At 38.4% G+C, this 24906-nt stretch overlaps 2 protein-coding genes across 2 annotated transcripts; one reads left to right on the top strand and one right to left on the bottom strand.

The window, feature by feature from the left end:
• The first annotated feature begins 29 nt into the window (after positions 1–29).
• Positions 30–7929, top strand: eif2s1b (eukaryotic translation initiation factor 2, subunit 1 alpha b). Its single transcript, XM_059356610.1, has 8 exons — positions 30–192; positions 2141–2383; positions 2721–2800; positions 3775–3926; positions 4687–4793; positions 6187–6284; positions 6475–6618; positions 7252–7929. Exons 2-8 carry the CDS (start codon positions 2143–2145, stop codon positions 7375–7377), a joined length of 948 nt encoding a protein of 315 aa, XP_059212593.1. The 5' UTR covers positions 30–192; positions 2141–2142; the 3' UTR covers positions 7378–7929.
• Positions 7930–11161: 3232 nt separating this feature from the next.
• Positions 11162–24243, bottom strand: rbm25b (RNA binding motif protein 25b). Its single transcript, XM_059356207.1, has 17 exons — positions 24110–24243; positions 23492–23592; positions 22492–22700; positions 22272–22329; positions 21920–22080; positions 21573–21758; positions 21399–21482; positions 18529–18800; positions 17767–17884; positions 17546–17635; positions 17082–17155; positions 16492–16642; positions 15861–16272; positions 14206–14501; positions 13530–13628; positions 13386–13433; positions 11162–12129 (listed from the first exon to the last, which is right to left on the bottom strand). Exons 2-17 carry the CDS (start codon positions 23568–23570, stop codon positions 12037–12039), a joined length of 2430 nt encoding a protein of 809 aa, XP_059212190.1. The 5' UTR covers positions 23571–23592; positions 24110–24243; the 3' UTR covers positions 11162–12036.
• Between the last annotated feature and the right edge of the window lie 663 nt (positions 24244–24906).

The following is a 24906-nucleotide window of genomic DNA, read 5'->3' as shown; positions in this document are numbered from 1 at the left end:
AACTAAACGCATTGTGCGCATGCGCGAGTGTGACGATCTTTTCCGGGTCGAGAAGTTAGCACACCCATGATTGTGAGCTAGCGGGCCCGAGTTGTCCATTTAAAAAAATCCCCCGAAGGAAATATAATCGGACATTTAAACACTTCCAGTGCAGAACATTCAAGTGTATCGTTCTGTAACCACATGACACAGGTGAGTTTTTATTGATAAAGATTGTTTTTTGTTGGCGAAGTGATGAACAGGCGGAGCTGCTAGCTGGCTAGCTAGCTGGTAGCCTGGACAGCAGCGGTACATGTGCCGCATGTGAGAAGTGAACCGGGTTATTAGCAGCGAAGCTAACGGATTTTATAGTAATAGTTATGTCTTGGGCTTAAACACTCGTCTAGTTATATTTTACTTTATTGCTGTTACCAGCTGCAGTCGCTGTTACACTGTTACAATCATTTTAAGCGCCCTTTTGTCTCATTTCAGTTAATGTCAGCTTTAAATGACTCAGTGAGGCTTTTCGTTTGTCTGCATTGCATCATCCCATTCACAGACAAAAATGTGAAATAAAACTGCCCGTGTCTGCGCTGCCAGTTCATTTTATCCCGCTTCATCTCCCTGTGGGTATTTGGGACTAATTTCCAGCTAAAACTCGACTATTTGACCTGGTAAAGTGTGAAAGAAACGTCCAGAAACAGATGTGTCATTCATATGGTTTTAGACTATTCATTAAATATGGGAGGGTGTTTCTAATATTCGTCCATCCTATTTATAATATTATGGTTTTACTAAATATTAGAAACACCGCTGAGTATAGCACAATGCAGTATATCAACATCACAACTTTAAGTTAAGAATTAAAATAATGTGTATGTCCAATATGAGAATAATGGACATAAATATTATTTTAATTCTTCTTTAAAGCTGGAAACTAAAATTGATCTTAAATATTTAAGAGGCCAGATTAATTGTATTTACTTAAGCTTTATTAAAATACTTGTTGAGTTTAAGATCTCCCAAGAGAGATCGAAGGACAAGAAACAAGGAATTACATTTACAAGAATCATTTTTTTTAAATCACATAATGATGCTTTAAAATCTCCAAGGAAAATGTACGACTCTAGATGCAAGAAATCCTTCCTTCTAACCTTGATCTGAACTGATCTTGTATCAGTGCATTTAAGTCTGTTGACAATTAGTTAATGACCGACTCCACATGCTCTTTTATTCATCATTAACATCCAGAACAGTGTTATTTTAGTATCAGACTCAACAGCTGACAACCAGTAAACGTGCTTTTATTTATCAGGGAATTCACCATTTTGTCGATGCATTGTTTATTTTCTATTGCCTGTAGGTGTGTGGTTCCCAAGCATTTTGACTTGTTGTGCCTCTTTAAAAAAATCAGTATGTACTCGGTCACTAATTATGGCTCTTTTAAACCATTGAAAATTATTTTTAAAGGGACTTTTTTTAGCTTTCAGGGTAAAATAATGAGGTATTCCATGTGAATTAGAAAAAAATGACAACAGAAAAAGTCAATACATTTTGGCTAACAAAATGTTTCGTCTTGAAGTCTTTTGTCAATGATCTTGGAACCTGTCAGGACCCTTTGGATCTCCCCAAACCTGAGGATGGGAACAACTGCTCCAGATATCATCCTCATCATCAAATGTGATGAAAACTATTTAAAGGGGCGCTCAGCAATTTTGTATTGCTTATTTATAAAGTGTGGTCAGAATTCCTGGTCAAAATGAAAGCAACAGACTGAAATATCCTGAATTTTAGTTTTTTGTAGTTAAGACCTACATTTCCCACGATGCAACATTTTCTTGTTAAACCCTGCCTACTGGTAAATGCCCCATATTTTTCAACTGCCACATGTCCAGTTGGTAACACAAGCTTTTTGGGAAAAAAGGTAAAAGTGTTCAGGTCCAAACAATGATGGTATTATCAGGGTTTGTTTTATTTTCAAACGTTATAAACATTAACAGAATCATTAATCCAAAGTACTGACATTAAACTACTGTGTAAGAGAAATATGTTTTATGAAATGTAAAACTGGAGGCCTGTCCATTTTTAGGAGGATTTGTGACCACGGTGCCTGCTGCAAATATTTCACCCACATGGTCTCTCTTTGTTTCTGTTCCCACAGCGATGCCGGGGCTCAGCTGTAGATTTTACCAGCACCGGTTCCCAGAGGTGGAGGATGTTGTGATGGTGAACGTGCGGTCCATCGCCGAGATGGGCGCCTACGTCAGCCTCTTGGAGTACAACAACATCGAGGGCATGATCCTTCTGAGTGAGCTGTCACGTCGACGTATCCGCTCCATCAACAAGCTCATCCGCATAGGACGCAACGAGTGTGTGGTCGTCATCCGAGTAGACAAAGAGAAGGGTGAGTGCTAACCACTAGAATGAAGGTCATCGTGGCATGTTTTAGTTGTGGATCCAGGCCTGCTTGTAGGACAGCAAACATTTTGGCTGCTAGTGCCGAATAAGTAGGTGGAACAGACCAAATGTACCAAACGTTTAATGCATAAAATGAAACTGAAAAAAAAAATTGTCATAATTTCTTTCTGTTGTGGAAAACTTTGATCTTCTCGGAAACTATTCACACTTTAGTCTCCTTTCTGGAGACTGATGTCTGTTCAGATTCAGTACTGTGAGAATATGTCAGAATTTTATGCCATGAAAAAAAATTTTCACAGCATCTGTTCTGTTTTGTCTTTTAGGATACATTGATTTATCAAAAAGAAGAGTTTCACCAGAGGAGGCCATCAAGTGTGAAGATAAATTCACCAAATCTAAAACTGTAAGTTGAACTGAAATGTAACAAAATGCTTTTTTCTGTTTTTTAATTTGCGTGTTCCTTATGAATAATAACTCATTATTGAAATGGCTGCCAGCATCATTTGTGTTCAGCACTGTTATAAAAATGAATATTTCATACATAAATAACAAACACATCATACCCTCTTGCTTTTCTTTTTGTTGATCTCTTTCTGAACTGTCTGTTGTTTTAGTAAATGTGTTTCTTTACAAGGGTCTTCAAACAAATTTGGGAAACTTTGGGGGCCTTTTTTTCAGTTGGTTGAGAAACTAAGCTTTGTTGATATTCCGGACTGATTTAATATACAGTCATGGAAAAATTATTAGACCACCCTTGTTTTCTTCACTTTTATGCCTGGTACAACTAAAGCAACATCTGTTTGGACAAATATAATGATAACAACAAAAATAGCTCATAAGAGAGCTGATATCTAGAAATTTTCCATGGTTTTCTTGATAATGATTTTGGTTATTATCAAGAACACCATGGAAAATGGCTAGATATCAGCTCTTAAAATAAACTCATATGAGCTAATTTTCTTGTTATATTTGTCCAAACAAATGTATCTGTAGTTGTACCAGGCATTAAAATGGACAAGAAATTTAAGAAAAAGGGTGTTCCAATATTTTTTCCATGACTGTATATGTATTTTAGTTTTTATCCTGTTTTTTTTTACTACTGAATGGTGTTGCATGTGTGTTGTTGTTTTTTACTCTCTTTATTTTCTTAATTTTTTACTCTACTTTCTTACTGCTATTTTTTTTAAATACATATTGCTCCTGATTACCCTCCAATGTATGCATATATTGTGTCACAAAATTGCTTCTCTTTAACTATATTCAGTTTTGTCATCTGTATGGTCTTGCGTGTTGTGTCCATTTTTGTTGAGAAAAGCAATAAACAAAGTTGGGAAGAAGAAGAAGCAGCTTTTGTAAATGTGACCTTTGTGTCTGCAGGTGTACAGCATCCTCCGACACGTTGCAGAGGTGCTGGAATACAGTAAGGACGAGCAGCTAGAGAGCTTGTACCAGCGCACCGCCTGGGTGTTCGATGAGAAATACAAGCGGCCAGGATACGGAGCCTACGATGTCTTCAAACAGGCTGTATCGTAAGTTCTCGTTTCAGGCTTGTAGCACCCTATAATGTAATAATTTCCCGATAATGTAATAACACCAGAAAATGTGATCAAATTCGCCCTTAACTCGATTGAAAATGTAATAAAACCCAATAATGTAATAACTTCACCAATAATGTAATAAAATATCCTGATTGATATTTGGTTATTATATCACTTTCGATGTCAAATTGACATCTTACTCTTTGTCAAGTGACATAGTGGTCAGCTGACATACTGTCATACTTGTAGTATATTGTGAGATTTACTTGTATAAATAAAGTTTAAGTAAAAATGTCAGCATCAAAATGACAAAACTTGATGACAACTGACATTATTATTATTTTTCAACCTCCCTTTTTTGGGTTTTAAGCAGGGTTTCTGAAGTTGTATGTAGTTTTTAAGTTTAAAGATATAAATCCTGTTTTATTGATGTGACACAATAAACGCTATCTGCTGGTAATGTCAGTAACATGTTTATATCGGATTTTCCATTATCCAGTCACTATTTTCGTTATAAAAATGATGCTTTTGATATGTTAATTTATTTTATTACATTTTTGGTGAAGTTATTACATTATTGGGTTTTATTACATTTTCGATCGAGTTAAGTACAAATTTTATTACATTTTCAGGCGTTATTACATTATCGGGAAATTGTTACATTATAGGGTGCTACAAGGTTCGACACGAAAATGTCCCCTATGTTTAACTAAACGAGTTAAAAACATGGTGAATACCTTCCCCCCACCAGAGATCCTTCCATTCTGGACGGACTGGACTTAACAGAAGAAGAGAGGAACGTGCTAATCGATAACATCAACAGGCGACTCACTCCACAGGCTGTCAAAATCAGAGCGGGTAACAATAAACTCTAATATACCTTTCTTTTTATTCGAGCTGTATCATGTCCAGGGCTGCCAGGTTTAAGGAATATTCAAGGTGGAAACTTTCCTTGAGATTTAACAGAACATTTGGGGGATTTTTTGTGAAATAATGGGAATAAAGTAGAAATATATAGCTTATCTGCTCAGGCTGTTGCCATGTTGACAATGTGGGCTGTGTGAGAACTATGGGTTTACATAGTATAACCTGTTTTAAAATAAATGTTTCACAGTAAATAGGATTCATACGCTGGTTGGACCGAACCATCTGGGGGGGTAGGGGAGCATTTTATAAGTAAAATGCATCAATCTCTTGCACTTTGAGAGCTAAATGAGAGCAAACGCCTCACATAACATTTTTCATAGTCTGGAGAATCTTTGTTATCCTACTGTGTCATTTTTAATTGCTGTTAATTGCTGATTTTCCCCCCACAAAAGCCCAAATTTGGTGCCTCTCACACATTCTAATGCCACTATTCCACCATATACACTGTGATGTACACTGGTTTATTATATACCTCCTGGTGCAACCTAGACACATCATCAGTGATGTATTGCATATTTTAAGAATTATTTTAAAGGAAGGCATCTTATTTTGACAGTCTTCTTGTTAATTCTGTGGTCGATTCTGTTAGCACGCTGTGCTCTTATTTTGAAAGCTGCATGTGTTTAGCGACAGGAAGTTATTCAAAACAGTAAGTCACAGTTTAGTGTGATTAAAACAACTTTGTTAGCTAATGTTAGCCCGCAGCTACCGAATGGTGTATGCAGCAGTGTGAAGCGGCGAAGTGGGGTGGGCAGCTCGGTAACTTCAGTGCGCACGTAAGAGTGCGCATGTCTCGGAGGAGGACATCTCTGTCTGGGTTTTCACTGACTGACTGGCTACAGGCACTGAGCAACGACAACGCAAAACAACTTTATATTATGAATAGTGTAAATAAAATAAAATGTGACGTTAGCGCAGCACATGAGAGTCTGGCGAGACAGAGTAGAGCTGGCGGGCCGCCAGAGTCTAGGTAATTAATGGAAAACCCTGATCTATGTGTCTGCCCTGCGGTAGTCTGACGACCTGTCCAGGATGTACCCCACCTCTCTCCCAATGTCAGCTGGGATTGGCAGATAAGCGGTTAAGGATAATGAGTTCCTATTTGATGGCATTCTGGCAAATGTTCTGTACCTGTGACAGATAATGCTTTTTTGTGTATTTTATTTTGAAATAGTGCAGAAATTCCAGAGCTAGCTTGGAAACTTTCTAGACTTTGTAACCCAAAAATAAAAGCCTCTCAGTTGGATTTGAAAAGGAAGTAACATGGTGAAGATGCGTCTTAGAACCATGATTCCTGTTAATCTTTATCATCGCCCTCCTGCAGACATCGAGGTGGCGTGCTACGGGTATGAGGGCATCGATGCCGTGAAGGAAGCTCTGAGGGCCGGACTTGGCTGCTCCACGGAGGCCATGCCCATCAAGGTAACATCTCTCTCAGCCACATGTTTGTATACTGAAGCTGAATGTTGACATTTGGTCCTTTTTATGTGCTGTTTACACTGAAAGAAATCACCAGTTATTTGCTGCTTTAGTGGTATTTTTGGGATAAGAGCTGTTGGTATGAGTGCTTGTGATTCACTGTTAAGACAATCCCGGTGTTCTTTTCTGGCAGATCAACCTGATCGCTCCTCCTCGCTACGTCATGACAACGACCACTCTGGAGCGCACAGAGGGCCTGTCTGTCCTCAACCAGGCCATGGCTGCTATCAAGGAGAAGATCGAGGAGAAGAGAGGCGTCTTCAACATCCAGATGGAGGTGAGTCACTTCAGTTCCCTTGTACAAAGCCGGTCCCCTATTGTTGGTTTTATAGTTTCCTTAAATTAAATATTTTTTTAAATGTTCGTGTTAAGCTGTGGTGGAATATGACTACATTTATTTACTCAAGAATTGCACTTAAGTCTTTCCTGAGTATTTAGAAATTACATTTAACAATTATTTTCTAAAGCACATTCCCTGTTTTTGTTTTTGATATATTGGAAAGAAAAAATTGGCATCTTGAGCAACTTTTGCGATATTATTCAAGTTACACGTTCATAGATCAAAAATGAATCGATTAAATCACAAATGTCCAACAAAATTGGCAAGTAACCACAAAAAAACAACAAAAATAGAAGAAACAAGGGTAGTCGTTTTAAATTTGACTAGTTTTCTATCTTCTATTCTTCGTATCTCATATTATGACTTACTGGCAATTCTAACTTTTATTATTTCATTTTGTCACTTTTTGAAGAATTTTTAACGCTTGATTTTTCTCAAAATATTCACCTTTTTTTCCTCGAGAATGTGTCAAAATAAATTACAGAATTTTTCATTTTTTACCTGTCCCTACATTTTATAATGTTTTCATTGTTTACAAATAACTAAACGGTCAACTATGTCCCCCTTCAGCCTAAGGTGGTGACAGACACGGATGAGACAGAGCTCGCCCGGCAGCTGGAGAGGCTAGAGCGAGAGAACGCCGAGGTGGACGGAGACGACGACGCAGAGGAGATGGAGGCCAAAGCCGAGGATTAGAGTCGTTCCTCACAGCAAGGCTGTTGGGGGAAAGAATAACATCAAGGCAGATATGTGGACAGACCTGGCTGCAGTCACTCAGTCCAACAGATGTTAACTTTCACATTGCAAACATTAACTGGCGTTAATAGTTTATTGGCAAACGTCCCGGTTTGTTCTTTAGCAAGTTTGCTTCAGAAGATGCTCACAAAAAGCTGTCTTCTTATGCAGACATTGAAGGAAAGTTAAATTACAATTCAAACATCAGTATAGTTTCTATTTTTAAGTACACCGATTTGAATAAATAACTCTAAAACAACAACAAGCAGTGGCCTTCACTTACCTCTTGCTTAAGAGCCTAGTGTTTTTAGTTTCCGTGGCGTTTCATCTCTGGCAGGTCACTGGATGAGATTGATTTAAAGGGGAAATAAACACATAGGCTCATCTGTCTCAACACCGGTCAGTGGTGACTTTATGTGCTGTTTCTCTTCCAGTTAAAGGATTTTTACTGGCAAGACCTGCTCTTGTTTAGCTCACATGGCATCAATAAAGTTCTGGAAGTTTTGATCTCAATGTGTCTTTGTCCACTGATGTGAGTAGATTGAATGAAATGGCACTAGGCCTTACCTTGAATGTTTTGTAATTAGCATGTAGAGTACCCAAAATAATGATATCCAAATGATAAGTTTCATGTGAATTAATTCAGTCGTCAGAGAAGTAATGTGTGAAATTTTCAACACACTATACATGGGGGTTTTTTTTAAATCAAACTCTACTGGCATACAACATCTTTTTATTAAATTGTTATGAAATATAATAGTGAGATCTTTCATGAAAATAAAAATAGTATAGTGAAACCACTCCTGATGTAATTAGGGTAACAGTTTTTTCTTATTTTAATTGCCACAATGCTAAGACATTTTCACACGTTACTTCTTCTACGTTTTTACAGCCTAAACAAGTTTTGTTTTATTTTGTTTATTTTTCTGTCTTCTTTTTTTTTGCTATTCGTATTTTAGTTCACGTCAATATAAGTTTAGTCTTGACCAGTAAGAACTTTTAATAATTTTTTATTTTTTTTATTTTTTTTATTTAACTTGCCATTTCTTAACTCCCACTGTCTTAAGTTGAATGATGTGTGATATGTGCCTCTTTTGTGTGTGTGTGTGTGTGTGTGTTTGTGTGTGAGGACTCAATACTGCAAACAAAATCTACCTCTGGGTACAAATAAAGTAAATAACATAGATAAAAAGATTTAAAAAAAACATGATAATGATAATGAATTTCATTGCCTTAAGTCTTATGGTCTGGGCACAGTGCCAAATATGAAATTAGACTGCCACCACAGTGCCACCTAGGGGCTGATCAATAAAACCTTCAAGGGTTATCCTCAGGAGGGCATTGACAATAATTGTACCAAGTTTTGTATAATAATGCAGAAACTATCCCTTTAATCCTGTCTGAGGACTCTTAACCGATATGTATAAATTAGAAGAGGCAGGTAGCAATGGTGGAAAGTAACTATGTACATTTACTCAAGTACTGGACTTAAAGTACAATTTTGAGGTACTTTTATGTACATTTTATGTAACTTCATACTTTTTACTCCTCTACATTTAGCTGACAGCTTGAATTACTTTTCAGGTCAAGATTTAAAATTAAAAACATGATACATTTAAAATTATTACCCATTTTTTTAAATTAAACCACTTAAAAGTTTATTAGGTAGTTAAAATGAGCGTAGTGGAGTCATATCACAGTGTGGTATTAGTACTTTTACTGAAGTAAAGGATCTTCTTCCACCACTGTCTTTTTTACTTCTTTACTTTCTTTTTTTTTTTACTTTTCTGGATTTTTTTTTACTTTTTTAATTTTGACTTTTTTTTTAAACTTTTTTTATTTTATTATTTAATTTTTATAAATTTATTTAATTTTTAATTTAATTTGTATTTTCTGCGCATGCGCAGTAGCGGACCCCCCGCGCATGCGCAGTAGCGAAAAACATCCGGCGCATGCGCAGTAGCGGGGAAAAATCCGGCGCATGCGCAGTAGCGAAAAAACCCCGCGCATGCGCAGTAGCGGAAAAATCCGGCGCATGCGCAGTAGCGGGAAAAATCCGGCGCATGCGCAGTAGCGAAAAAACTCCACGCATGCGCAGTAGCGGAAAAATCCGGCGCATGCGCAGTAGCGGGAAAAATACGGCGCATGCGCAGTAGCGAAAAAACCCCACGCATGCGCAGTAGCGGAAAAATCCGGCGCATGCGCAGTAGCGGGAAAAATACGGCGCATGCGCAGTAGCGAAAAAACACCACGCATGCGCAGTAGCGAAAAAATCCGGCGCATGCGCAGTAGCGAAAAAATCCGGCGCATGCGCAGTAGCGAAAAAACCCCACGCATGCGCAGTAGCGAAAAAAATCCGGCGCATGCGCAGTAGCGAAAAAACCCCACGCATGCGCAGTAGCGAAAAAATACGGCGCATGCGCAGTAGCGGGAAACCCCGCGCATGCGCAGTAGCGCACAAAAAATAGTTTAAAAAAATTAAAGTAAAAATTAAAATTAAATTAAAAAAAATGTCAAAACAAAAAATGTCGAAAAAAGTAAAAAAAAAAAAAGAAAGTAAAGAAGTAAAAAAGACAGTGGTGGAAGAAGTGTTCAGATCCTTTACTTCAGTAAAAGTGCTAATACCACACTGTGAAATGACTCCACTCCGCTCATTTTAACTACCTAATAAACTTTTAAGTGGTTTAATTTATAAAAATGGGTAATAATTTTAAATGCATCATGTTTTTCATTTTAAATCTTGACCTGAAAAGTAATTCAAGCTGTCAGCTAAATGTAGAGGAGTAAAAGTACAATATTTGCCTCAAAATGTAGTGGAGTAGAAAGTATAAAGTTACATAAAATGTACATAAAAGTGCCTCAAAATGTACTTTAAGTCCAGTACTTCAGTATATGTACATAGTTACTTTCCACCATTGCTCCCTGCCTCTTCTAACTTATACATATCAGTTAAGAGTCCTCCTTCAGACACTGTATGAGCATTAAAGGGATAGTTTCTGCATTATTATACAAAACTTGGTACAATTATTGTCAATGCCCTCCTGAAGGTTTTATTGATCGGCCCCTAGGTGGCGCTCTGGTGGCAGTCTAATTTTATATTTGGTACCGTGGCCACACTATAAATCTTAAGGCAATGAAATTCATAGGGGTGGTGTAGACTGGCCACTGTAACGCACACACCCCGACAGCAGCATGCCCCGACATGCGTGTACCGCGAGGGCCGTTCAGTATTGCTTGCAGTCCTAGTTTTTATTATATTTTAATATTGTCAAGAATATTTTTGCAAAAATACCCTGAAACATTGTCACATTCTTTTAGGGCCATATCGCCCACCCCCAGCTGGAGCAAGATGTGTACGCATGATGCCCCCTTAACATTTCTGCCTGCCCCCTCATATATGCATGTGCATGCCTACAACCGGCCCTGCAGTATAGTATGCATTTTAAGCTCATAAAGAAGTGTTATGTGGTCAAAATTTCATTTGGGAATTTCCAAATATTGTATACAAAAAAAAAAGTCAGCACCTTTTACAGGTACATCTTGGATTTGTGATATGGACACTATAAATGGCTGTGTAATGACAGCTGTACTGCTGCTGTAAAGAGTGTTTTCTTTACATTAATTAGCTCTCTTACTTTTGGGTCAACTTAATTTTACATTAAAAATGTATTAAGTTAATTAAAAATGTAATTGTGAAATAAACTAATGGCAGGTAGTGAGAAAAATCGACTGGTGGTTCACAAACTGTTATTTAAAAAAAATCAATTTTATTCAAATGTTCACCAATACAAAAACAAATGGAGAGCATCTTCACAACTTTAAATCATGTTTTTCCCGTTCTCAGCTCATTTTCCTATAGTGGTTATGATGAGTGTGTGTATGTGCTTTTACAGCTGCAGGGATGTTGCCACCCGAGATGCGGGTCTTGTCAGTTGACACATTTCAAATGACCAATTTGTACTTTATGAGATGGTCTGTGGACAAGAACATGCCAACACATTTATCAGGAATGTGATAAGGAAAAATGAAGAGTGAAAAAAAAATCTGTTTCCTAGAAATTGGAATTGTGTTCAAAACCCTGAATAAATAACCCTGTAAAAAAGATTCACATCCTTGTTGTAGTTATGCATATTCTAAAGTCCATTTAACTGACCCACATTCAACTGCAAGCCAGATTTCACACATTAGAGAAAAAAAAAGATTGCTCATGACAATCCTGCAGACAAGTCTTCCCACAAAGTGTGTTGGCATGTATAGAAATAAAATTATAGGACCAAGAGACCTTATCTGGCAACGCAACAATGGTCCTGAGTGCCTGTCAGCAGTTTCCTCTCAGAATTATTTCATTATAGTCAGATAATGAGGTACTGTATTATTTACACGAAAGCACACCGACACAGTCAGCACCTGCAAACAGAGAGGAGGGAAAAAACAAACTACATGACCTGAACAACTGGTGCAAGTGTGAGAAATGGGCAGAATCTGCAGTTACTGTCTGTACAGGTACGGACATGTCGCTCGGTTTGGGATGACATAATTGCGCTACACTATTATACACAATGTATGAAAAGAAAAACGAAACAAAAAAAACAGTTGATCTTCATTCAGTGGTTGTTTTGCTTATTTCACCAGTCCAATCTTCTTAGCTTCAGTTTCGTAAATGAGTAACCTCCACATCTTCACGATGAACACCTCAGCCTCTTCATCAAGGACCTGAAGCAGGAGACAAAGGCACATTTATATGACTTGCACATAAAAGGTGAGTGGGGCCTTTGTTAAATCTCTTATATGTATGTATAATAAGTATAAAGAGAATAGTAGTTCTCTAAGTTTCAAATTTTTCTTATTTTCTTTTTCTTAATAATGTATCCATTATCCATCAATTGAATGGCTCCATTGTCAGTTTCCTTAAGTTTTGTATACGGCTGCAAATGTCACTTACAGTCATGGAAAAAATTATGAGACCACCCTTGTTTTCTTCAGTTTACTGTTCATTTTAATGCCTGGTACAACTAAAGGTACATTTCTTTGGACAAATATAATGGTAACAACAAAATTAGCTCATAAGAGCTGATATCTAGTCATTTTCCATGGTTTTCTTGATGATTTTGGTTATTGTCAGGACAACCATGGAAAATGTCTAGATATCAGCTCTTAAATTAAACTCTTATATTATTTTTGTTGTTATCATTATATTTGTCAAAACAAATGCACCTTTAGTTGTACCAGGCATTAAAATGAACAAAAAGTAGAAGAAAACAATGGTCTAACAATTTTTTCCATGACTGCATGTCCATCATCAATTAATCTGTTGAGTATTTTCCTGTAAAATCAACAGAACATCAACATTTTCCCATTATGATTTCCTAATTTCACGTAATAAAGGTTCTGTTTGATGGACTGCCAAAAACCCTAAATATTCAGTTAACAGTCACATGACAAAGGAAAGCTGCAATTCTCACATTTAAGAAACTCTAATCACCAAATGTTTTAGATTTTTGCTTGAAAAAAAGGCTGATTATCAAAATAGTTGCTAATTAAATTTCTGTTTCCCAACTAACCAATTAATTGTGCATCATCATCATTTCAGCTCTATCTTTGATGCATATTCAGTGATAAATATACAATCCTGTTCTTTTACATGTTATTTTCTGCACAGAAAATATCTTTACAAAACAAGGGCATGATGAATAAACTGCAATACTATTCATACTGGCAATGATGCAAATTTATGGCAGTAAATGAAAAAGTAAAATTACACATCTTTTATGTATGACTTTTCTGTTATTTCTACACTATGACACATGCTATACTTTGTCTAGAGTTAGGTGAACACCCACATATTTTAGCTTTTCATTACTATAACATAAAAAAGAGAACATTTCCATGTTAAAAATACCAGAAAAACATCAACATGAAAATAAAAGCAGCAAACAGAGAGGGGCTCACTCATCCATTACATTACTCACCATAGCAACATCATCTAAGATACTCTGTGGCATACTGTGAGCCATCACCTGGGAAACACAGAAAAACATCAGAATCATTTCATGTTTCACTTTCCCTTCAAAGTGTGAGTGAAGTCAACTGTACAGACGCCACATGATCAATACCTTGGAGCAGACAAAGTCCACTAATGTCGCTTCCTCTTCTCCAATGTACTCAATAATCTTTTTATTAATCCAGGGCCGAACGCGTCGTTCCATTAACGTCTGAACAGGTCAAGAGAAGAAGACACAGGTTTGGTTTAAGAACAGGAGCAGTGGTGGAAAAAGTATTCAGATCCCTTAAGTCAACGTACCAATACCACACTGCAGAATTACTTCAACTACTAGAAAAGGTCATGCATTCAAAACTTACTTAAGTAAAAGTACACAGTATCAGCATCAAAATGTACTTAAAGTATTAAAATTAAAAGTACCGGTTATGTAGAATATCCTCACTCAGATTGGTTTATATATAGCAAATACTATTGTTGCATTGTGTAATACGGTACTTGAGTAAATGTTCTTAGTTACATTCTACCACTGAAGAGGAGAGAATATCTGCTTTCGTTCTGAATGACTTACAGAATGTAAATGAGAAAATCAAGAGGCAGAAGTGAATAAGCCATCTACTGACTGCTGCTGCAACTGGTTTTGTATAAAATGTAATAACTCAGAGGTCATAGTGCCAGGCTTTGAATACACTAATGGAATTTATTAAACTTTATCACAGTGCAGCTTTTCCTAAAGACCAGTTTCATACTTTTCTGCTTTTAAGTTCATTGAAACATAGTTCTCTCCTCACCGTGTCGACCATAGACCAGTCCAGTGGGTAGGAGAACAGCTCAGGCTTTGCTGTGGGAATCTTTTCTATCAGGGTCTTGATGTGTTTGCGTTTCTCCTCCGTGTTGGCTCCTTTTATGCTGGAGAGCCCGGCCCCGTCCACCCCGAGGCTCTTGTCGTCGTCATAATCCAGGGGCACCAGCTTCCTCTTGCGAGGCTGTTCGTCTGTCTCTTCGTCGTCGAACTTGTCGAAGACGCTGTCCACCGGCAGCTTCTTCCTCTTACCTGCGTTAGGCTGACTGGGGCTCCCCGAGGCACCTGGGGGGGGACGAGGAGCTTCAGCATCATACAGTTCACTTTAATTTACACAGCTGCAGTGACTGAATCCTCGCAAATCTATTCAGTTTCCCTTGATGTTCCACATCACTTTCGGTAAAGGAAATAAGTATTAATGGACGTAAATAGGGTTGGACGATCGTTTGTAATTCAATATCATCCATTTGTGGTTACTCAACAGGCGAGTGCCACAGGGGAAAGGGAGTAGGAGAAATAACGTCACAGCCTGCCAGTTGCACGCCAGCATGGACAACTATGTGTTAGTGTCAAAGTAAAGTGTTAACATCTTGTATTTGTGGATATAATGGGGTTAACCCAGCTGCCATTGACTGACTGCCAATTATTACGGAGTGTTTTTTGTGTGAATAAACACAGTTCTACCAGTAAAATATGTTTCTTATCATAAATAATAAAATTCTTTGTATTTGCAGTGTATCCATTTCTTTTATTAAAAATGTATTCTGTTTGGCTTTTTTATTATTATTATGACGTTAGAATTCAAATTGGATTAAAGCTTTTGAATAATCATCTTGAGTGTGGTTTTGTGCAATACATCAGTTAAAGAATAAACATTTATAAAAGTAATTACAATCTAAATCCTATTCATAACATTAACTACTCATATAGAGTTAGATTTAATTCATATGTTTTTACTTGTGCGATCTTTTGTCTGACATATTTGGAGACTTAAGATTTTCATTGACTGCTTCCTTGAAATTGTTCTATATATGATACATAAAGAACTTGAACTGAAAAAAGAAACATGAACCACGTCTCTTAGACTTCTCCTTTTTTTAAGTTGTTGAACACTCAGACTGTTAAAAAAGAAGCTTCAATCTACAACTATACATTTAATACTGATTTAACAGAATTGCTACATGTGTTTTGTAGGAAAATCTGCCCAACATGATGGTAGTTTAACTTCACATTTTCCTTTTAAACAGAGGATCACATGGCTGTGTAAGCATACCCCGGCTGCATACAAAGTAACCACTAACAGGAATTCTCAATAAATGTCCTGCGAGTGGGGCTGCAACATCATTAATATTATTGATTAATCTGCCATTTTTTTCTCCATTAATCAATTATTCATTTGGTCTATAAAATGTCAGAAAAGAGTGACAAATACCCACTGCAGTGTATTTCAAACATCAAACATATTTACAAGGATATAGAACAGATACAGATCAGCAAATACTCACATTTAAGGAGATGAATGAGTGACAATTTGGAAAAGACTCAAAAAAGTGATTCCATTGATACTGCAGATTACATTTTCTGTCTATTTACTAACTTAAACTTAAAGTTTTTGCTCCCTCTGTAAGGGGTTTTTCGACTCACCCAGTTTGAGGCTGAGGCCGATCTTCGGCCGGTGTTCCTCCTGTGGCAGCGCCTCAGGGGGCGAGTTCTCGTGGGGGATGATGATGCCGCAGGGTGACTCGTCCCCAGGTGTGTTGGGAGACGCGTTGCCACTGGCCGATGACACCGAGGGTGCTGCTGTGATGGGCCGCATTGTGGGCTTCAAGCACGGTTTTACATCAGGGTTATCTTCGTCGTTATCAAAATCTTCTTCCTCGCCCTCCTCCACCTCGTCGTCTGAGTGGGCGGGCCGTGTGCGGGGTTCTACTCTTTCCTGTTCGTGTCGGCGTTCCCGGTGGTCTCGTGAGCCCCTGTGGCGTTCCCGTTCCTCCTCGGGCTCCGGCTCTTGGATGATGGGAGGCTGTCTCAGACGCTCCTCCTCTTCCTCCTCCATCTGGACCAATAAGAGGCAGATATGCAGAATGATTAACACCCAATCAGTGTTTTACAGAAAAGAAGGTCAACAGACAATGAAAGCTGGACACCACAGATGTGCAGAGATGCAGAGAGACTCGGATGATCAAGTGACCTTCACAAAGACAACAGACAGCATGTCCGCTCACTACAGATATACAGAAAAACACACACACATTATTATTGTAGATACACATACCCTGCGCAGCTCTGCGTCTGGGTTTGGATGTCCCTCGTCTAGCAGCCTCTGTCTGATCTCCTCCAGCTCCTCCTTCTCTCTCTTCCTGTCACGCTCGTCCGCCTCCATCTCCTTCTCTCGGTCTCTGAGACGCTTCTGCAGCGCACTGCCCCTAGGGGTCAAACCAAAAATAACAGCCTTCAGAACAATGGCCATAGCTGCAGTATTGCATCTGCTACTACAAGTCAGATCTGGGTCACACAGCATCTGCTGTGACTTTTTACTCTGTTTTTACATGGTTTGGTGGTTCAGATCTGTCATGCAGAACAATGAAATGAAAGCCTAAAGGTCTTGGCTTCATATGTTTAGCTTAAAATTCACAGCATTTCTAACACTGTTTAAATTAAGTAGATTCTGAGCATCACACAACTGCAAATTTAAGGTATTAAAATGATTAGGTATTTTAAGGTATTTAAAGGCTGAATATCTAATGCAAATCCCATTTACAAAGGGCTTTATTAAGGTATTATTTAGGTGGATAATACCTATCTAAGTAAAAACAGCACTGCAGCATTTTTTATGTTGTTGCATGCTTATATAATGTTGCTCACCTGTAGTATTTGGGGTCATCTCTGTCATCATCATAGTCTTCAAGAAACTCTTTCAACCGTTTGCCCTCTTTCACCTGAAGACACACAGCACCACGCTATTGCTTCAGGAAAATATATATTTTTGCTCACAATTTTTATTGTCTGTCCTATTAAATTACGAATGAACACAATGAATATGAACCCAAAAATGACGTACAAATCTTCATCCTGGCAGCACATCCATATGCACATTTAATAATGTTTTTAATTAAATAAACTGAAATGTATCCCTCAAGGAAAGCCATGTCCAAGCTGTAATTTTAAACACAAATACATTCTGTAGAGTATTTAACAGTTATTAATAACATTTGCTAAGTTCAAGATAAAACTAGGTTATATTTTGGCTTGTTAAATGAGGACAATGTGTATACCGAGTAAAAAGAAAGACAACTATGAACATCAGTGGCTTTTCAATATGCTCTCACCATTTCTCTTCGGCGCTCGTCTTCCCTCTCGGCCTCCTTGGCGTAATCCCGCGCCTTCTTCCTCTCCCTGAGCTCCCAGTTTTTTAGACGCTGTCATCACAACAGTAATGAGTAAGCCACAACCAATTAAAATTCTGTTTTATCACATTAAGCTAAATAGTAATGCACTTGATATTTTACGATAGATGCTTAGGATTTTCTGATCTCCCCGTCTTCCCTACCTCCTGATAGGCTGCTTCCTTGTCTCGGAGTTTCCTCTCCAGCTTCCTGCGCTCATACGCCTCCTCTTCATCCTCTTGGTCTCGTTTCTTTTCTCTGTCTCGGTCTCGACTCACCTCCCTGCAAAAATAAAAATAAAAAAAAGGTTAAAATAGGTTCACCTGAGATCTCGATTGGAGCCAATACACATCAGTGCTAATTTCAAGTCATTAAGATGTTGATAAAAGATGGTGAAAACACCTGTGTGGGTGTGTAAAAGCTATTGTCAGCAATGGACTGTTTTATTAAGCGTACATTTTTAAACCTCTATACCCCATTTGTCCTATGAAATTTAATCAAAATACTGACAGTGCCAGCACATGGCCAAAGCTTGTATTTTACCTCATTTTCATAACCTAGAGCAGTGCAGATGGCTCAGTTTGCAGATTTTCTTTCCAGTGCTGAGATTCATTGCACGGCCACTGACATAGAGGCTGCTGCAACTAAGATATAATTAGACCCATCTTGCACAGTGTGACATGCCATGAACCTGCAATATCGCCGTTATTGCACAGCATATAGGAAGCTTAAACTAAGGGCCCTATATACTTTCCATGCTGCAGGCAAATGCAATGTAAATAACTTAAAACTTGCTGCAGATAGATAAGTTATCACAATCCAAACTTAGTCAGCCGTTTGTTGCAATATATATTTTGTTCTTCAGTTTATCTCCCAGTTCTAATGTGCTTGAGTGAAATCTGTGACGTGAGGTTTTCCTCCTTCACCTGGATCGGCTGCGTTCGGGGCTCCTTTCACGGCTTCTTTCCCTCTCCCAGTCTCTTTCACGCTCTCGCTCTCTGGTCCTGCGGTCTCGATCTTTGTCTCGGTCTCTCTCCCGTTCTCGCTCCCTTTCCCTCTCCCGTTCCCTCTCTCGCTCCTTCTCCCTCTCGCGGTCCCGCCGCTCTCTTTCCCGCTCTCGCTCCTTTTCCCGCTCCCTCCGCTCCCGCTCAAACTCCAGCCGCTCCTTCTCCCTCTTGTCCTTCTCTTCTTCTAGTTTCTGCAGAGCAAAACACAGACAGGTTCAGCCGTTGCCACGCGGGATCCGGTGAGTCTTTGCAGTCAATTTTCTACTGTGCAAGTGGTTTCCAGACTTTGAAAGGTCTCATACGGGAACATGCCCTATACTAATGAGTGCAAAGCTTGTAAGAGAAGCTGGAACCCTAACTGGGGAAAACTTGGAAGGATCATAAAGCTCTCCCTCATAGAGAGACAGCTCCATCATTCTTTTAAAGCAGTACGATGTACTTGCTGCTTCAAACATGCAGCATAAACTACAGTTTAGCAAGAAGGTAACTGGAAACCACTTTTAATGGCCAAAAGATCCGTGGAACATGTTCAACTTGAGGCATTCATAATGAGAAAAAGGCGCTGCAAAAGACACAATGCTTTTTCTCTCCTTAAGAGTCCTCCTCTCAGAACAAGGAAAACAAAAACAGAACACAGGCGTCAGTCGTTTGTTGAACTAGTTGTTTGTGACTTACAGGTGTTGAACTATGGATTCAGCCCTTCGCTGCCCCTACAAGCCTTTTAAGTTAGGCCTGGGAGGAAAGCAGGTCACACGGTATACAAGGGAAAAACGTTATGGGATTCTGTCTTGCTCAAGCATAATCATCAAACAACCTTTACTTCAATGGTTACATGGCATTCGAAAATCAAGAAATGAACATCAGTTATTTCTGCACAGATAAATGAAATTGTAGAAGCAGTCTTACCCCTGCAGGAGTCTTCAGCAGCTCTTCAAGACTCGTTACAAACATACGCACACACACACGCATCCCAATTATGTCTTTAGGGCATTACACACAAGGCTTATCTGACACAGAATGAATATAAAGAATACTAAGCTTGTATTTCCATTACTTTTAGGGCACTTACTATACAGAGTAAATTACAGGGAGTGAAAAGTAAAATTAACTACACTTTATCTAAATTGCTCATTTACATCAGTCATAAGCTGCCACAAGCCGTCAGCAGGTCTTCAACAATATGCAGACTCATTTTAAAGCCTTGGGTGTAATGCAACTCAAAAGAAAGAGATGTACAACACAAGAAAGAAGAGGAGACATAAAAAAATAATTCTAATACTTTTTCAGGTTAGTATAACTGTTATTACTTATTCCTTGGGTGCCATCACATGTTCAATTTTGCATCTGTTCTGCGTCTTTTTACTTACCTCTGTGGACGCTCTACCAGGGCTTGCTTAATAAATACTTGTATATGTATCATATATGGAGTACCATTTCTTCCCCAATGTTGTTAACAATTGTGGGCAGTATCATATAAAGATTGCTTTTTCCAATTTTTGTAAAATAAAAAAATCTAGAGGTATTCAAATTGCATTTTTTAAATGATTTGTGGCATTATACGTGTGTTGCACAAAATACATTTAAGCCCTACTTTTAACCATGACTGTGCTACTTCCATAAAGTTGCAAGTATTACATATTGTTAAAAGTGGCCAAATTCAGTACAATGTAGCAAAAAAACATCTTGAAACTTATTGGGGTTTGGAGCTTTTAACCTATTTGGTAAAACATGTTTTTTTCTTAAATGAAGTAGAAAAACCAGACTCTGTATACTTGATTTTCAACGTGTATACTTTTTAAATAGATAAATGAACTCACTGATTTATCTTGCAGAAAACAAAAATACTCCAGAGAGAGTAAGACACTGACGGAGACAGAAGAGGGAGGAAAGAAGTCACACAGAAACACACACAGAGGGCACGTACCTCGTCAGTCTTCAGATCAGCGTTCTGCTGTGGAGAGGGCGCCCCCCCACACTAGCATAATAAAAGCTACAGCCAAAGTCACTGCAGTGGTTATTGACATGAGTCCGTGTGCTTCAACATGAACACAATTAAGACAGACCATCATTTACAGAGGACTCGCACAGGTTCACCGACTCAAGCATTCAGGGGGGCACCTCCAATAATGTCACGAAACAGGGGTCGATAGGTCGGGAGGAAGTTTTGTATTATCTAATGGTTGGCTGAATAAAGAGCATGAAAAGCCTTGACCAACACATAAAGGTGCAGTACAGTTGCCCCTATGCAAGTCCTCAAGAGGGGGACGCCCAGTATATGTATATAGTAAATAAAGGCTGATACTTACATCCTATCCTCGTAACTTTTTCCAAAGCTCTGAGATTCATCTTGCTTTAGTCACCATATGATCACTATCATAATGGTGGGGTTTAATGAATAGATTAGCTTTTAAGTAACTTTACATCGTCTCCATGCATTTGTGTGATGAATGAAGAATGGATCTATAATAATCACACCTATAGTTTTACTACGTTGGTCACAGGTGTCAAATAAGGCCAGAGAAAGGTGACAAAAATACTAGCTGTCTGCCTACTTGTGGTGTTTAAATATTGAACATGAAACATTTCATATATAAAATGGGGCAAATTAGTATCGTTGGTAGTATAAATTTTAAGGGCTGCCAATTTGTAGCGTAGTATGCATGTTACTGAGATCAAGAAAAGCTTGGTGAATGTGTCGACTAAATGTGCAAGCTCTAGGAGTGAACTATGTGAGCAGCAGCTGTCCAAAACCTGAAATGTCAACTACAAGATCAAAGGAGCCACTTTACCTTGTGAGTGTCTCGAAATTTACTAATTTCTCTGGAAATCAGGTCTCTCTTGTCCTCCTCCATATCAATAGTGTTAATGTCATCCTGCAGAAAAAGAAACGACAATGAAAAAAATGTCAAGTTTCAAGAGAAGACCATTAAAAGTCAGAGAGTGGATAATGAAAGTTGATATACCTCTTCTTTTTTCTCCTTTTTTCTCTTTCGTCGCTGAGAATCTTCATCCTGTGAAGGCGCATTGAGTTCGGCAGCATATTCCCGCATCAATCCATCGATAGCACCTTTGACAATCTGATCCTTCTTCTTTGTCTCCTCGTCTAGAACCTCTTCCTCGTCATCTCCTCCATCTTCAGACTTCTTGTTCTGCCAGTACACAAAAACACCCTAGTTCAGTGTCACTGCAATTAATAATCTTAACCTAATGAATCTGAGATGTTGGTAGCGATTCATCTGGAATGAGGTTACATCGATTCCTGAGGCAATGAATACAGGCACACTGATCAAACTCATCACCATAATTTTACCCCATTAGCAGCCTTTTTTTTGGCCTTCCACTCGTCCAGCTGAGCTTTAGTCTTGGCATCCACCTTCACCAACAGATTTTTGTCTCCGATCTGCAGATCATGAAGCAGTCGCAGTGCTCGCAATGTGGACTCTGGCTCCTTGTACTCGCAAAACCCAAAGGCTGCAACAGATATAGAAGGGTAAATAGACTACGGTAATCTTTGGTTAAGTGGGATAACACATACAAATCAATTGAGTCATTTCTGGTTGGTTTTACATTAATTGTGTTGTGAATTCAGAACTTATTTTTTTTAGTTAGCCATGAATGAAAATCTACTGACATAACAAAGGTTGACATGTATTATAAATTACCTTGAAGCTTGCCAGAGGCTCCTTGGACTCTCTTCCAGCTCAGAACAATTCCACATTTCTATAACATGATCACAAGCAAGGGGAGAAGAGTTCACAACTCAGGTACAAGTACACTATTTTTAATTTGCATTCCTGGACAACAGCTTTCTTGAATCACATAAATATTCCATAACTTTGTGACATAAGCACAAGTATTTGTAAATTGTTTCCTGTTCCTTACCGCAAGCAGCTGTCTGATCAACATGTCTGAGGCTTTCTCTGATATGTTCCCCACAAATACTGTGGTAGTGGGGCCGCTGCTATCGTTGTCTTTGACTCGCAGCACTTCCTTTTTATGGATTGGAGGTTTACTGATCACTTGTGCCGAGGGCATCATTACTGCAGAGGTGGGGGTCATGATGCCGACGTGAACTGGGATCATGGGAGTTCCTGCAATAACCAAAGGAAATGTTTGTCAAGTAAAAATAAAGCAATCTGGGATAAAATACTGCAATCAATATTATTTTACCTTCCAACACTGTAGGTGTCTCTATAATTGAAGAGGCTGAAAGCTGCTGGTTAGTTTTACTTTAAGGAATAGTATGTTTAAGATTGGGCTGGGCGATATATCCATAACATAGACGATATAGTTTAATTTTGTTCTTTCTTTATATATAAATGCTGCCCTTACTAGGGTTTGACATATTTAGTTATTTTGTAATGTTTGTTATTTTTTTCTCATATAAATATATGTATTTCAGAAAAAGATTGGCCTATTTTATTTCATATGCTTTTTAAATTTAAGATTTTTTTTTATTTAAATTAACACTTTATGGAGCTTTGATTTTTAAAAAAAGGTATTCCTGTTGTATACAGTATTTATGTTCACTTAAATAAACAGTTTCAAAAAAACTACTTGTGACATGTCATATTTGTCTTTGACTGAACATTTGCTTTCATTTTGCGATAAAAGTATTGTGATATATATTCTACAATTCTACAATGAAACATAGCAAGAGTAAGTGCTGTGGGTTAAGTTCGAGTCCATTAGGACACAAGTGCTTTCTAGATTGGAAGAGCTGTCAGTGCGATATTGTTTATCGATATTCAGCCTAAATATATCGGGATATGACTTTTGGTCTATATCGCCCAGCCCTAGTTTAACACTGTGCTCAACACTAAAGTAGATAAAGAGAGAGAGGCTGTCACAGACGTTTATGTTGGGACAGGTGGTTTCTTACCTGAGGTGAAGCCAGCAAACTGAGGGGGCATCCCAGGAGGCGGCAACAGAGGCCGGTTTAAGTGAGGGGGGAAGGACATTCTGGGTGTGAATCAGACCAACCTGATAAAGAAACAGTGATACCCATTAGCATTCAATCATACATGTGTTAAAACTCACACTTGCATTAAGACCGCAAAACAATGTCAATTGTACGTTTCACACAGATGTAGGTACAGCTAGTTTCTTGTGAGACTAATAAAAACACTGCCATGCTGAGTCGTTAGTTTGGCACACGTTACAAGTATGACATCCATTTAAGACTTGTGCTGTCCATCTGTGACGCTAACGTTAGTAAGTAGTAACATTCGCCAACCAGTTTTCAATAAGCCTCACATTTTGAGTTATTATAACTTGGCACCGTATGTTTTAGCAAAATAACGCAACCCCAGTTGAAGTTACCCCCCAAAAAACTAGCAGTTTAGCTTTTTAGCTACAGCTAGCATTATGCACGCTACCCTACCCGGCACAACTACATAAGGCTAAGCTAACATTAGCCACAGCTAATGTTACCTTAAACTATTTTTTGAGGGCTCAATGTGAGTTCGGAATAAAAAGGGAAGCGTTCATATATACATACCCAGAGATAGGTGTCGTAAAAAGCGATAAAAATAGCTCCCAGAAGGTTATTTATTGTGAAAATCTTTCTAACGTCCCGAATGTTGGATTAGCACATTGGCTAGTCACGGGCCTTCAAAAACATTCACGCAAGCGCTCTACGTACCAGAGGAGAGGGGCGCTCGGTTTGTCTACCGGGACGTAACCGCTGGACGGAGCTTGTACGCTCCAGTTCCACTAGTACACAGTATATCATATATTCATGTACACACTCTCTCTAAGCATCCAGTCCACCAATATTCATTTATTTATGTGCACTATTTGTAATATTTATAACATATATTTTTTTTCAGTTTTTTTAAACTCCTCCCTCAGAGAGTCTGACACCCTCAGTCAAGTCAAGTATAGTTTATTTGTCCCAACTTGAGCAATTTGGTTGCAGTCTAGGTGTATAAAAGACATAAAAAACAATACATTCCAACACACATACATACAACAGATCACAGCCTCAATATACATATGCACTATTGTTTTTGTTTTGTTTTGTTTTATTTTTAGATATATATATATCTAAAAATAAAACAAAACAAAAACAATAGTGCAACAGAAGGCAATTCCAGGTAAAGTGTCAACCACATAGGTTCCCAACATCAACATTAACAACAACAACAATATATATCAATATTAAACTCATCGTCATCATCATCACCATCACCATCATCGTTCAACCAGGTTCAGTTCCCTAATGGAAGTGGGGATGAATGAATATCTGTACCTGTTCTTTTTCATCCTAGGGGCACATAAGCACACACCAGATGG

This window comes from Centropristis striata, chromosome 18, assembly GCF_030273125.1.
Source record: "Centropristis striata isolate RG_2023a ecotype Rhode Island chromosome 18, C.striata_1.0, whole genome shotgun sequence".
Classification (NCBI taxonomy): Eukaryota; Metazoa; Chordata; class Actinopteri; order Perciformes; family Serranidae; genus Centropristis; species Centropristis striata.
This window is presented reverse-complemented; position numbering and strand designations above follow the sequence as displayed.

Bases quoted from the DNA above. Each gene is read 5' to 3' on its own strand.
- eif2s1b (XM_059356610.1), top strand. From the start codon at position 2,143: ATGCCGGGGCTCAGCTGTAGATTTTACCAGCACCGGTTCCCAGAGGTG. The intron at 2,801-3,774 runs GTAAGTTGAACT...TTGTGTCTGCAG, and splicing joins AATTCACCAAATCTAAAACT to GTGTACAGCATCCTCCGACA. The intron at 6,285-6,474 runs GTAACATCTCTC...CTTTTCTGGCAG, and splicing joins CGGAGGCCATGCCCATCAAG to ATCAACCTGATCGCTCCTCC.
- rbm25b (XM_059356207.1), bottom strand. From the start codon at position 23,570: ATGTCCTTCCCCCCTCACTTAAACCGGCCTCTGTTGCCGCCTCCTGGG. The intron at 22,330-22,491 runs GTAAGGAACAGG...ATCATGTTATAG, and splicing joins TGATCAGACAGCTGCTTGCG to AAATGTGGAATTGTTCTGAG. The intron at 13,434-13,529 runs GTATTGATCATG...TGTGTTTCCCAG, and splicing joins TGGACTTTGTCTGCTCCAAG to GTGATGGCTCACAGTATGCC.